This window comes from Lynx canadensis, chromosome A1 (assembly GCF_007474595.2).
Source record: "Lynx canadensis isolate LIC74 chromosome A1, mLynCan4.pri.v2, whole genome shotgun sequence".
NCBI classification, from domain to species: Eukaryota; Metazoa; Chordata; class Mammalia; order Carnivora; family Felidae; genus Lynx; species Lynx canadensis.
In genome coordinates this window covers 24,559,656-24,573,757 of record NC_044303.2, presented here as the reverse complement: position 1 = coordinate 24,573,757, position 14,102 = coordinate 24,559,656, and the positions used below count along the sequence as shown (strand labels likewise).

General features: G+C 38.1%; 1 protein-coding gene across 1 annotated transcript in view; it reads left to right on the top strand.

The window, feature by feature from the left end:
• The window catches only part of LRRC63 (leucine rich repeat containing 63), a 34,517-nt gene extending 22,976 nt beyond the window's left edge, over positions 1 to 11,541 (top strand). The window contains exons 6-9 of the mRNA XM_030321454.1: positions 254 to 390; positions 3,613 to 3,696; positions 6,441 to 6,680; positions 11,322 to 11,541. Coding sequence (XP_030177314.1) covers positions 254 to 390; positions 3,613 to 3,696; positions 6,441 to 6,680; positions 11,322 to 11,541 — 681 coding nt within the window. The remainder of the gene's footprint in view (positions 1 to 253; positions 391 to 3,612; positions 3,697 to 6,440; positions 6,681 to 11,321) is intronic.
• The last annotated feature ends 2,561 nt before the right edge of the window (positions 11,542 to 14,102 follow it).

The following is a 14,102-nucleotide window of genomic DNA, read 5'->3' as shown; positions in this document are numbered from 1 at the left end:
TCTTTTAATTTTAATTTTGATTTTGATATTACTGTCTTTTCAAGAATAATGTCTTATTAATAATAATTATAACCAAAAAATAGCCACTTATGATACCCCGGAAAAGAGTGAAAAAAGAGATAAATAATACAGCCAGTTAATGTTCTTTTACTGATTCTACTATGGTAGTTCAAAGGGCTTACAAAATGTAACAAACAGAGACTTGTACACTTTATCATGCCACTCATATTTGTTTCTCTTTTCTGTTCCTCAGATATTTTGTCTTAAAAATTTACAACTACTATTCCTGAGAAATAATCCTATCAAAGAAATCCCTTCTGAAATCCAACAGCTTAAGTTCCTTAGAGTTTTCAGCATCGCCTTTAATTTGATCACTACCCTTCCACCTGGGTAAGGTCGGTAGCCTGAGATTATAAACACAGAAAAGAATTTACTATTTAGAAAGCGATCAATTTCCCGTTTGAAAGCAGCTGGCAACTTTTTAGCCATCGAATAATTCGCATTCTGTTCTGATTCACTGATTTGCTTCTTGTTATTGTGTTAAAAGGAATCCTACCAGCTACATAGATGTCAACTCTCACGGGGGCTAGAGCGCTCATCTAGAGATCCATTATCTGAGTATAGATTAAAAGAATATATATCATATAAAGAGGCTCAAGTGAGAAACTTGCACCTATCCCTCGACAGCCTTTTTGGAAAGGACACTGTATGTGGCATTAGGAAATCTAGACTTTTAACTTCAAAATTGATAATGACCTGTTTTGTCTGGAGAAAGTCACTTAAGCTTCCTGGTCTCAATTTCCTAATCTGTAGACTAAGAAATTAGCTAGTATAATACCGAAGATTCTGTAACAGGAATGTTGATATTTGGGTATGAGAGAGATGGGTTTCCTCCCCCCTCCCCCACATATGGACAGGGAATTATTTAACCCCTAATGAAAATTTTAAACCAAAACTGTAACCAAACGCAAAACAAGATACTTCTTCGAGTTAGAGTTTAACAAATTGAACGTGGGTAAAGGGCAAAGGGACAGGGGCTCTTAAATAGTTGAACAACATTTTGTAAAGATTCTCACAGCAATTAAGGAACCGCATCAAAATTCATTTATAAGCTTGTTCACCTAGCATTGTTTGTAACTAACAATCTGACAAATTCTATATTCATAAACTGTATCACTATTCAGTCATTTAAAAGAACAAAAAGCATATAGAAGTTATACCATTTCTGTATAAAAATGTGTATATACGCATCATACATTACACATATATAAAAACATAAACACTAAGAAAGTAAGAATACTGCCTTGTGTATATTTTATTTCTGTTTAAATCATCTATATTTTTCAACAGTAACATAAATTGTATTTTCTCTGCCTTGATACTAGAAGCAGCTATTTCTCTAGGGAAACCCTGTTTCTTTTTTATTGAAAGATGGTGTTTAAACACTGAGATCTGAGTGCTGGATGTGCCATCGCTATGGTGATGACATTGCTTCTAGACAGTCCCGGTGAACAGAGCTAAGTAATATATGTGTGTACACTAATCTGTGTGTACATATATACATATATATATATACACACACACATAACCCTGCATATGTATACACACACATATACACACACACACACAAACTACATATATATATGTACATATAAAGACACATATATGTATGTGTATGTACCTATATATGCATCTAAATATAAACTTACATTTGATAATCTATAATTAGAATTACAAGCTTTAATAACCATAACTGTCATTTAGACAAAATGTAGGGGCGCCTGGGTGGCTCAGTCGGTTGGGCGTCTGACTTTGGCTCAGGTCATAGTCTCACCTTTTCGCCTGAGTTCGAGCCCCGCATCAGGCTCTGTGCTCACAGCTCAGAGCCTGGAGCCTATTTCAGATTCTGTGTTCCCCTCTCTCTCTGTCCCTCTCCTGCTCACACTCTGTCTCTCAAAAATAAATAAACATTAAAAAAAAAATTTTAAATAAGCAAAATGTAAAAATTCTTTTTTTTAATGTTAGTTTAGAGACAGAGAGGGAGAGGAAGATGGAGGGGGGCACACGTAGGGGAGGAGCAGACAGAGAGGGAGACACAGAATCTGAGCTGTCAGCACAGAGCCTGGTGCGGGGCTTGAACTCACTATCCATGAGATCATGACCTGAGCCCAAGTCCTACCCTTAACTGACTGGGCCACCCAAGCGCCCAGGAATATAAAAATTCCTAAAGCAACTACAACTTGTTCGTAAGTAGAGGGTCAACATTATTCACTATTTAGAGATTAAGCAAATTAGTTTGGACTATTGGTTAACCATTGGTTATAGTCAAAAAGTTTTAAGGAGCTATTTCTCAATAATACTAGTGTTTTTGAAATAAAGCCGTATATGGGGCGCCTGGGTGGCGCAGTCGGTTGAGCGTCCGACTTCAGCCAGGTCACGATCTCGCGGTCCGTGAGTTCGAGCCCCGCGTCGGGCTCTGGGCTGATGGCTCGGAGCCTGGAGCCTGTTTCCGATTCTGTGTCTCCCTCTCTCTCTGCCCCTCCCCCGTTCATGCTCTGTCTCTCTCTGTCCCAAAAATAAATAAACGTTGAAAAAAAAAATTGAAATAAAGCCGTATATTTTTTATTAGATTAACAGGTTCTGTATGTGTATTAGGGGAAGATTGACAGCACAGCACAAATTCCCTGAGGCCCAATTTTTTGTTGCTACAATTTTGCGTTGAGCTGCTTAGGGCATCTGTTGTAAAGCAAAAGCAGAGAGGAAAGTCTCGGCTCTGGAGGCACAAAGAACGGGGTTCTCATCCTAGCTATGCCCTTGCTGTTAGGCCCCCTACAGTTAGTTATGCCCTTGATCATACAACGTAAAGGTGTCATCAACTCTCTCAGGTTAAGTGTTTGAAGTCTTGTAACCACGGAAAGCCCTTTGATGGGTCTATTTAGTTTTCTTGTAAAATAAAGGTGATAAATCATTTCAAAAACCCAAAAGGTGTCTTCTTTTCCCCAAAGCCTTGAGATAGCATTTGTTCATGAAATACGTTTTCATTGTTTGTTTAAGGGGTAATGACATCACCAGAATGTCTCCTTTCCTTTCCTTTTTTTTTTTTTTTTTTTTTTCCTTTTTTTTTTTTGGTTCTTGTCTTCTCCATCCCAAAACCTACCTGGAGGGTCCTCACAGCCTCCGAAAAAGAACCGACTCCACTAACACCCTGATTTCCCACCGCTGGCCTCCCGGACTGTGAGAGTGTAAATGTCCCTTGCTCCACCCCACCTGGCTGTGGTCATTTGTTATGTCAGCCCTAGGAAACTAAGACAGCAACCAAGGAAATAATATATCCGAATGTGCTAGAAATTTCTCAGGTGGCTTTTTCTGCGTGGAGCTTTATCCACTCCAAACATTTCAAGGCAGCCTTAAAGGATAAATGGTTTATTTGAGGAACTTGGATTGTAATTACACTGCCTATAATGAAAAGAAGTCCATAAATTATAAGATCTTAGAAAAATACAGTTTCTCTAATACTTTTACCTCTTTACTCAAATATTTAATTCTTCATTCATGCCCAGTAATGACAAACATGTAGTCATTTTTAATTTCATTTTCTTTTTTCTATTTAAGGTTATTTTCTTTGGCCCATCTTGAGGAACTTGATATCTCCTACAATAGTGTTGCTTCTATCCCAAACAAAATCCAGAAACTCAGGTATTTGGGAAGTAGTAAGTACACACAGTCATATGCCCTATAAGGGTATATTTGGTAATGACTGTGTTGGAGAAAATTGAATTCTTTCATATATTGAATGGTCATAAAACATAATATGTGAAAGCATAAAGTTTACAAAAACAGAATTTGAATGATTGCCATTTTTAAGACATAACATTTTAAGACATAACATTTTCAGTGATTGTTTAAAAGCTGTCCTGATGGCTACGTAATAGAATGATGAGAGAACCTTGTTCATTTTTCTGTGTGTGAACCTGTGTTCTTATCTGTCTTAACTTATTTGGGGTAAGGATATACACATACATCGTGTAATCTTAATAATACCAAGCTCTGATTCTTTCTCACACTGATTTTTAAAAAGTCTCTGAAGTTCATCTATGTCCTTCTAGGTCAGTGCCATCCTATTTTACTTACGACTTTAGAATAATTTTTAACAATTAATAGGGAGACTATTTTTCAATAATAATCTTTTAACTGTTCTCTTTAGGGGGTGTCTGGGTGGCTCCATCGGTTAAGTGTCTGACTCTTGATTTCAGCTCGGGTCACGATCTTGCGATTCATGGGATTGAGCCCCGAGTTGGGCTCTGCACGTATAGGGCAGAACCTGCTTGGGATTCTTTTCTCCCTCTCTCTCTCTCTGCCTCTCCCCCCTACTCTCTCTCTCTCTCTCTCTCTCAGGATAAATAAACATTTTTTAAAAAACCTATTCTCTTTATATCATGAGCTTTAAGATCATTTAATATAATTCCAAGCCCCTCCACCCCCAAAAAATATAAACACAAAATTGAAATTTCGATTGGAATTGTCTTGAGTTTACATATAAATTCTGAAGAATTTATATTTCTGATGTTACTAAATCTTTTCATCCTAAAACACAGCATAATGTTTCATTTGTTTAGATTTTGTTTTATGTCCTTTATAAGAATTTATGACCGGGGCACCTGGGTGGCTCAGTCGGTTAAGCATCTGACTTCAGGTTGGGTCATGGTCTCACAGTTTGTGGGTTTGAGCCCCACATCGGGCTCTGTGTTGACCGCTCAGAGCCTGGACCCTGCTTCAGATTCTGTGTCTCCCTCTCTCTGCCCCTCCCCTGCTCTCTCTCAAAAATAAATAAACATTAAAAAAATTAAAAAAAAAAAGAATTTATGGCTCATTTCACATAAGTCCTTTATCTTTATTACTAACTTCCTCTAAGTATTCTATAATTGTGTTGCTATTATGAATGTAACATTTTCTCTAATTTTTATTTCTAGCTGACTATTGCCAGTACAGAATAGAGAAAAGCTATGTCCTTCTGTACATGAATTTAAAATCAAGTTATATAACTCAATTTATCTTCATTCTGGTTCAGTTTTACTGGATTTTCTTTGGCTTTCTAGGAGGATAGTCTTATCCTCAGTAAAGTGAGATAATTTTGTCTCTGCTTTTCTAATATTTGTACCAATCATTATATCCCATGTAACAATCTTTATATTTTAATAGGAGTATTTAACCTGTTTGCATTTGTTAGGGCTTATATATTTACATTTTTGCCTTCCATTTTACTTTGTATTTACTATTTACTTCTTCCTTCTCCTATTTGCCTTCTTTCTGTGTGTGTATGTGTGTGTGATTTTTTTCAAGACGCTATTCTTTTTTTCTCCCTTATTAGTTTTGAAACCCTACTGTACTTTCCCAGTCTATTAATGGCTATCTTTTTCCCCCCAAACACACACAAACATTTTTCTTTACTATTTTAATACTATTTTTTAAAAATGTGTATCTATTTATTTTTGAAAGAGAGAAAGAGAGAGCAAGCAGGGGAGGGGCAAAGAGGGAGACAGAATCCCAAGCAGGCTCTGTGCTGTCAGCGCGGAGCTGGATGTGGGGCTCGAACCCACCAACCGTGAGATCATGGCCTGAGCTGAAATCAAGAGTCAGATGCTCAACTGGCTGAGCCACCCAGGCGCCCCCATCATGTTTTAGTATTGTCAGGAGTCAGAACTGAAGAGTTTGTGTGGACGAGAAACGAGGCTGCACATGAGCACATGAGACAGACTCCAGAGCTCCCAGCCCTTCGCTTCAAAAGTCGTCATTTCAACCTCTTCACTCCCAGCACACTTGACAAGTTGGACCAGCCTTTGATGTGTGTTTATGTGACCCTCATAAACAGATACTTTTCTGCCTGTCTCCAGCACTAATTAGAAAGGAGATGAGTGGCTGTAAAACACACCATGAAGACAAGTAGTATAAATGAGAAAATCAGTAAGGTTGGTTCTCTTTGAACAAAGAAATCAGGGCTATCAGAAGCAATGGACACAGTAAAAACCAGGGGGACTCGGGTGATGAAAAGTCCGTGTGCAACATAGCACATGATACGTATGATTGTGTTAATTCCACCGTTTTGATGAGGTTTGGATGAAAAAATAGGTACTGGTGTTCAATTGCTCAACAAATATATATCCTTTCTTTGTATCATTATGCTATAGTATTTCTTTTTCTGTAATGACATGTTGCAAAGACCCAAAACATATGCTTTAACTCTTGCTATTCACACAAACGCACTTATTGGCATAACATACTGTTTCGATTGCTTTTTAATTCTCTGATTCTAAAGAAGTTCTTAAACACTTGTATGTTATTGCTAAGTTTGATGCTAATTTTCCGGAACATTGGGACGGAATTTTATTTCAGTATTATGAGTTGCATAAACACCTTTTAAATTTGGTTTCCTTTATTTACAGATTACTTGAAAATCTGAATGTTAACGGGACTGATCTGACTACTTTTCCACCTGCGATTTTGAAGCTTAACCTGAAAAAACTCCAGTTTGAGAACACTTTCACGCATCCTACTTTTTGGAAAGAGAATTCTTTAAATAGCCCCCCGTGTCTGACTCATCTTACTTCCTTGTTCTTCTTAAAAAGTAATCTAGACAAATATTACGATGAGATCCCAGTGGAAATTCAAGAGCTGCTAAAATGGTGAGCAAATGCTGAAGCCCTTTTAGGAAGAATACACCTTTAAGCCTTTAAAATGGTAGTCAATAGAGGCCAGGTGAGAGTTTTACCGTCAACACACACACACCACACCACACCCTCGGGCATACATAAAATTCTTCGAATTTCTCCTTCTGGTTCTTCAGGCATGTGATGTCGTCTGAATTCAGCCCGTTTGCTAAAATCCTCAAGTCACTACTTAATTCCAGTGGGAGTTACACGTTGCTGAGGGGTAGCTGGCAATGTCTCTACAGTCCGTAGTCATAGGTCCTGTGAATTACTAAGGACACAGAAGTGGGTTCTTCCAAAAAAGGCTTCTTTAGTCCCAGGCACACTATGCAGGGAAATGCTTTATACTCTAGCTTCCTAGAGACCAGACGTATTTCGAGCAACTTCTCCTCAGTGATCCGTGGCCAGTGTGAGAATCATTGCCTAATCTCAGGACTAGGGTTTTTAAACCCCATCGACTGGCCGTCCACTCAGCTTATCTCTTATTTCCTTCAGATGGTATAAATCTGTTGTTACGCTCATCAGTGCGTATATTACTGATTTAACAAACATTTGTTGTATGCCTAAGTGAAATTTCCCAGGAGTAGATAAATTACCAATATAGACTCCATAAAAGGCAGGAAGCCTGAACAGACTAGTAATCATCAAAGACATTGAAGAAGGTGATTCTAAACTACCAGTAAAAAGGGACCAGGACCCAAAGTTTTCCATTTTAATGCATCGAGATGTCAGTGTTCATGAGATTTGAATGCACATGAAAAATTAAGAAATATCTCAAAAGATACAAAGTTTTACAAAGAAATAAAACCAAACTAGCGAGTGGTAACAGACGTGGTACAAAAAGATTTGAATTCACCACAAAGTAGGGAAGCTGAACCTGACATTCCTCAAATCTGTACCCAAGAGTGGGCTACGTGTCCCCGGGCAGTAAATACCTTTTTTCTAGCTAACCAAGCGTTTCTGAGAGAAACATCCTCAATTTAGACTTTGAAGACTCCGAAAAAATTAAGTTAAATTGAACATTATCTCACAGTTGAAAGAAATGTCCAAATACGTGTGGAAATGAGCCATCAACAGTTAAAGTCAGCAAAATCAGTCAACAGGTACAAGCCTCCAAGGATCCAAGAATATGAACTTTACAGAATATGAAATACCTATTTTCAGTGTTTAAAGTAATAAAACATATTAATTTTAAAATGGTTAAGAAATAAAAGACCATCGAATATGAGTGGGCACATATGAAAAAGAAATTTTATTTTCATTTATTAAAAAAATTTTTTAATGTTTATTTTTGAGAGAGAGAGAGAGACAGAGTGTGAGTGGGCAAGGGGTAGAGAGAGAGGGAGACACAGAATCTGAAGCAGGCTCCAGGCTCTGAGCTGTTAACACAGCGCCCAACGTGGGGCTCAAACCCATGAACAGAACCGTGAGATCATGACCGGAGCCGAAGTCAACTGCTCAACTGACTGAGCCACCCAGGGGCCCCTATTTATTTATTTTTTAATGTTTATTTATTTTTGGGAGAGAGAGAGTCAGAGTGTGAGCAGGAGAGGGGCAGAGAGAGAGGGAGACACAGAATCTGAAGCAGGCTCCAGGCTCCGAGCTGTCAGCACAGAGCCCAATGCGAGGCTTGAACTCACGACCCATGAGATCATGACCTGAGCTGAAGTCGGATGCTTAACTGGCTGAGCCACCCAGGCACCCCTGAAAAAGAAATTTTAAATGAAATGAAATTCTAGAAACTAAAAGTGGAACAGTTGAAATTAACTCGGTGCATGGGTTAAATAAATAGACAACTATACAGACACGCAGAGGGATCTGAAGAGATTATTGTGTCTATGCAGACAGGAGGTAAAGAGATATTAATACACACTCTAACACAGACGTAGAGTCCCAGAGAATTCTGTGTATTTTCAGAAGTAATGAAAGATGTGACCTCGGACGCTGAAAGCTCTATACGAGGGCAGTAACACACCTTATAGACACCAAAGACGAAGGCAAAGACTCAAAATCAGCGAGGGGGGAAAAAGGCACTTAGAATAAGAAGTCAACTGCTAGCAACAGCGGGACAATGACCGAAAACATGCTACTTTGCCCAGCACGACGAACTTGCAAGAACAAGGGAGAAAGAATGTCATTTCAGAGAAAATAAAACAGAGAATTGACTTCCTCTAGATTTTCACTAAAGGAACTTGCAAAGGGTGTGCATCAGGAGGAAAATGACTCCAGAAGCAAGCTCTGAGATGTAAGGAGGAATGGAGGGAAAGAGATTGGAGATATGTGGATAAACAAACATGGTCTCTAGAATCCATGAAATAATAACAACAATGTCTATGGTGTGGTGTTGAAAAGAAGCTATAACTAAAACCAGATATCAAAAACAATTAGAGATGTAATGTTTAAGTGATACTTTTTGTAAAGAAACGTAACCTACCTAGGAATATATCAAGTGAAATATGTACAAAGCGTTTACAGAGAGAAAACATCAAATGACAGAAAAATAAAGAAGTTTGAATCAAATGAGAAAGATATATATTCAGGTATAATAAGATCCAACACGAAAAATACATCCGTTCTCCCCAAATAGAATGGTATGTTCAATGTAGTTCTGGTCAAAACTCCAACAGAATCTCCGAGAAACTTGATAAGCTGACTATAAAATGTGTATGGAAAAGCAGAGACTCCAAAATAGCCAAGACAAGCCTGAAAAAGAAGACTAACATTAAGGGCCTCGTTGGTTTATATCTGGTCAGATATGAAGAATTATTATAAAGTCAGAGAGAGTAATACAGCTGGTGTTACGTGCAACGAAAGACAAATTAACCAGTGGAAGAGAATACATAGTCCAATTACGTCCTCGTGCGTGTGCAAAAGCTTGATGTCGGGCAAAATAGCACTGTGGATCAGTAGGGAAAGGAGAGATTTTTCAGTAAGTGATACTGAGATATTTGGTCACCTACCAGGGGAAAAAAATGTATCATTAGATTCCTGCTACGTGTATGTCACTATCCCATGCAAAATCAGTTCCAGTTGGATTAATGATGTAAATGCGAAAAACGAAACTTTAAAGCCTTCGCAAGCAAGTATAGGAGACTAATATGTATAACTTCACGATGGGAAAACACGCCTCGAGCAAAACAAAAAATATAAACAGTAAAGCCAAGTTTCATAAATTTGTAATCTGTCCATGTAACATGACACCTATGAAACTAAGAGGCAAGCCATCAAGAAGATATTGCAATGCATACAGCTGTTGAAACCTATATGTATGTCTCCCACAAATCCATAAGAAAAGACATAACCAATAAGTGTATAAGTGATAGGAATATGCAATTCAGGGGTGATGATACATTGATAGCTGATAAGCATGAAGAATGTTAAATCTTATTGGTAATCAAGGAACTGTGATATCACATAGCAACAATAGGTTTTTTATGTACCCGTTTAATCAAGATGAAGGAGATTGACACTAAATGTTGGCTTTGGATGCCGCAAACTGGGTTACCATGTACCATTCGTGGCATTGTAAGTTGGTCAAAGCTTTGTGGAAGGCATTTTGACAGTATCCTGCTTACCCCTTGAAAGAGAAATTTAAGTCTCCAGAATTCGTCTTATAGAAATAGTAACATGTGAACACAAGTCAGGCAGAGGGATGGCAATTGCAGTCTAAATGTGCATCAATAAAAAAAGTGGTAAAATAAAATTACGGTGTATCCATGTTTTGGAATATTATGATGCTATTCATAATATGAAGCAAAACAAAATGTATTGCCATAAAAATTTGTCCAAGACATTCTGTTAACTCTTTTGACATTTTATACGTATGTAAAATTTAACGTGTATCCATGTTTATATCAATTTTTTTTTTATTTTTTAAATTTAAAATTGGTAAATCACACCGATGTCTACACCACCAAGAAAGTAGGAGTGGCCCCTGATGATTCTCATCCACACCAAACTTTGTACTGGCAGACTTTTCCATTGTGCCCATCTGATGATTATGAAATGGTATCTGTAGTCTCTGATGGCTGACGAGGTTGAGAAGCTACATTTCTCAATGTGCTCTCGACATTCAAGTCTCTTCTTCTGTGAACAGTCTGTTCATGCAAATGGAATAAGCGGTTGATGTCTTTATTATTTTTTTTAACGGATTTGTGAGCATCTAAAAATACATGCAGACACTAGTCCTATACTAGGTTATGGTAGTCCCTTTATTTTTAAAATAATATATTTATTTTGAATTCTAAAAATAATACGTAGTTCTTACAGAAAATTTGAAAATTATGGAAAAACTTTATAAGGACATTTAAAATGTCCTGTGATCACATTGACCAAGAATAAGTACTGTTTTCTCTCTGTGTCTATCCTTAGAGTGTTTCCTTGCTATGCGTCTATGCTTTTTTGTTTTAGAAAACTAGGATTGTTTTGTATTCACATATCTATTTTTTAGCACTTAATTTTTACTTGTGTATGTTTTAGCTCTTTAATTAGATGCTAAGATCAATAACGATAAAGGCCCCATTTTAAACTACTTAGAGTCTTGCACAGCATCGGGCAAGATGTCTTTTCCTTAGTAGATATTTACTAAGTATTGACGTGATGTTTCCTCATTCGCAGCCCGTCTACATGTGAATGGTGTCACGGTCCCAAGTTTGGTGAAGGTTTTCGAGTCATCCGATCCTGTGACATTTTTGGAGCAACACAGCTTCCTGTTTTGTACCATGTCTGTTCTTCCTACTGCTACAGAAAAGTAAAGGAAAGCAGTTTTATTTTAAAGAATGATCCCAGTAAAAGAAGAGCTCTAAATTCTGAGTTGATAAGTCATACAATGATTTAGGAGTCCCACTTTAAAAGCCATTAAAGTTTATGTATATGGTAATTCCTGTCTTTGAGAGTACAGGTTCTGTCTTCTGTGACACCTCTTTGTAACCCCAGCTCCTTAAGGAACTTTGTGATTGTGAGGGAATTGTTGCAGAATAATTACTTTAGGAAGATTAGTGAAAGGTCTTTGGATTTCAGTGAAGATCTAGAAAATTATTGCATGTTGGGTGTAAAATGAGAACTGACAGAATCCTTCGCAAAAAAAAAAAAAAACTATCTTACAACTGGCTTTTTTGGGCATCCATTCCAAGTGATAAGATAGCATTTCAAAGTCAACCAGTGGCATTTGTGCCTCCTATGGGTTCAAAGCCATGTACCCAAGTTCTCTTTGTGAATGCTGTTCATGAATTTTTGTGGAAATCTGCCCAGTGCCAACCATCTCCATTGTGGATTATTTTCGGTAATAAAAGATTTATTCCAGTCCTATATTTAGTTGTCTGAATTCATTACCCAGGCTTTTAGAACACTGGTACAATCTGTCAATTATCCTGACCTTCATCTCATAAAGCCGGATTCCATAGGCCAGTGCTAGCACTCACCAGGCCTTCAAAGATAGCCTGGCAATTGGGGCGCCTGGGTGGCTCAGTTGGTTAAGCATCTGGCTTCAGCTCAGGTCATGATCTCATGGTTCATGGGTTCGAGCCCCACGTCGGGCTCTGTGCTGACAGCTTGGAGCCTGGAGCCTGCTTCGGATTCTGTGTCTCCCTCTCTCTCTCTCTGCCCCTTCCCTGCTCTCGCTCTCTCTCTCTCAAAAATGAATAAACATTGGGGCGCCTGGGTGGCGCAGTCGGTTAAGCGTCCGACTTCAGCCAGGTCACGATCTCACGGTCCGGGAGTTCGAGCCCCGCGTCAGGCTCTGGGCTGATGGCTCAGAGCCTGGAGCCTGTTTCTGATTCTGTGTCTCCCTCTCTCTCTGCCCCTCCCCCGTTCATGCTCTGTCTCTCTCTGTCCCAAAAATAAATAAACGTTGAAAAAAAAAATGAATAAACATTAAAAAAAAAATTAAAAGAAAAACCCAAAGATAGCCTGGCAAGAAAATAAGGTAAAACTTACAAAATTACATTGCAAAGCAACATATGCATATAGTAGAACTTGCTTCTTTAAGAATTAGTGTTTGGTAACAGGAAGGTAAGAGCATTTTGATATAACAAACAATTGAATTTCAGAATGGCACAAAATTGTTTCATATGCGTCATATTTTTATGTGTATTGAAGTCCGAAATGTCATTGCTAGTGATGAAACTTGATGAAATCACATGATTGAAATTTATACAGGGATCTTATCTCTAGAGAATGTCAGAAAACTCACATTATGTCAGGTGTGTGTGTTTCATTTAGTAACAACAAGGGGGTACAGGAGTGATTCAGTCAGCTGAGTGACCGACCTCCTGAGGTTGTGATCTCCCGGTTTGTGAGTTCAAGCCCCCCATTGGGCTCTCTGCTGTCAGCACACAGCCCACTTCAGATCCTCTGTCTCCCTCTCCCCCTCCCCGCTCTCTCTCATACGTGCTCTCTGTCTCTCAAAAATGCATAAACGACAGGGGCGCCTGGGTGGCTCAGTCGGTTAGGCGGCCGACTTCGGCTCAGGTCATGATCTCACGGTCCGTGAGTTCGAGCCCCGCGTCGGGCTCTGGGCTGATGGCTCGGAGCCTGGGGCCTGTTTCAGATTCTGTGTCTCCCTCTCTCTCTGACCCTCCCCCGTTCATGCCCTGTCTCTCTCTGTCTCAAAAATAAATAAACATTAAAAAAAAAATTTAAAAAAAAAAAATGCATAAACGACAACAACAAATGACAATAACAAAAATGTGCGCTAAATATTTAAATAGCTGTAACAAAATTAAATACACATATATTTTCAACATAGTTATAAGAAGTTATTGCTCAAGAATACTCGCATTTGGGTGCAAATATATATAATAGTGATCACTTGGAAACATTTTAAGTTTTTATCAGTAGAGAGTTGGTTAAATGTGGTAAATCCAACAAGGTAATATCATTCAGCCACTTAAAAAATTAGATAGCTCTGTTTTTCCTGACATGGAAAGATAATTATCAAGTATTCTTGACAAGATATTTATTAGGTAATATAATCACATAATTTAAAATTCAAAAGATACCAAAGAGTAGATCTTAAAAATTCTTTAACGCCAATGCCCTGCCGTCTCAGAGGCAATCAGTGATACCAAGCTTTTTGTATTCTTCCAGGATGTTTCATTGTATATGTAAGCTAGTAAGTAAATATATTTCTTCCCTACTATTTATACAATATTAACAGATATATACTCCTTTTTGGACCTTTCCTCTTAACTACGCCGTAGAGGTGGTTCTGTATCAGTACATCATTACCTTCTATTATTTTTTACGATTGCCTATTATTCCATGGAGAAATGTATATAGTTTTCTTTACCAGCTCAGTACAAATGAACTCTCGACTTTTTATAACCTCTTGTTATGAAAAAAAAAAAAAAAAAAGTTGCAAAGAATAACATTGTCATTTGCACGTGTTTAAATCTGTTT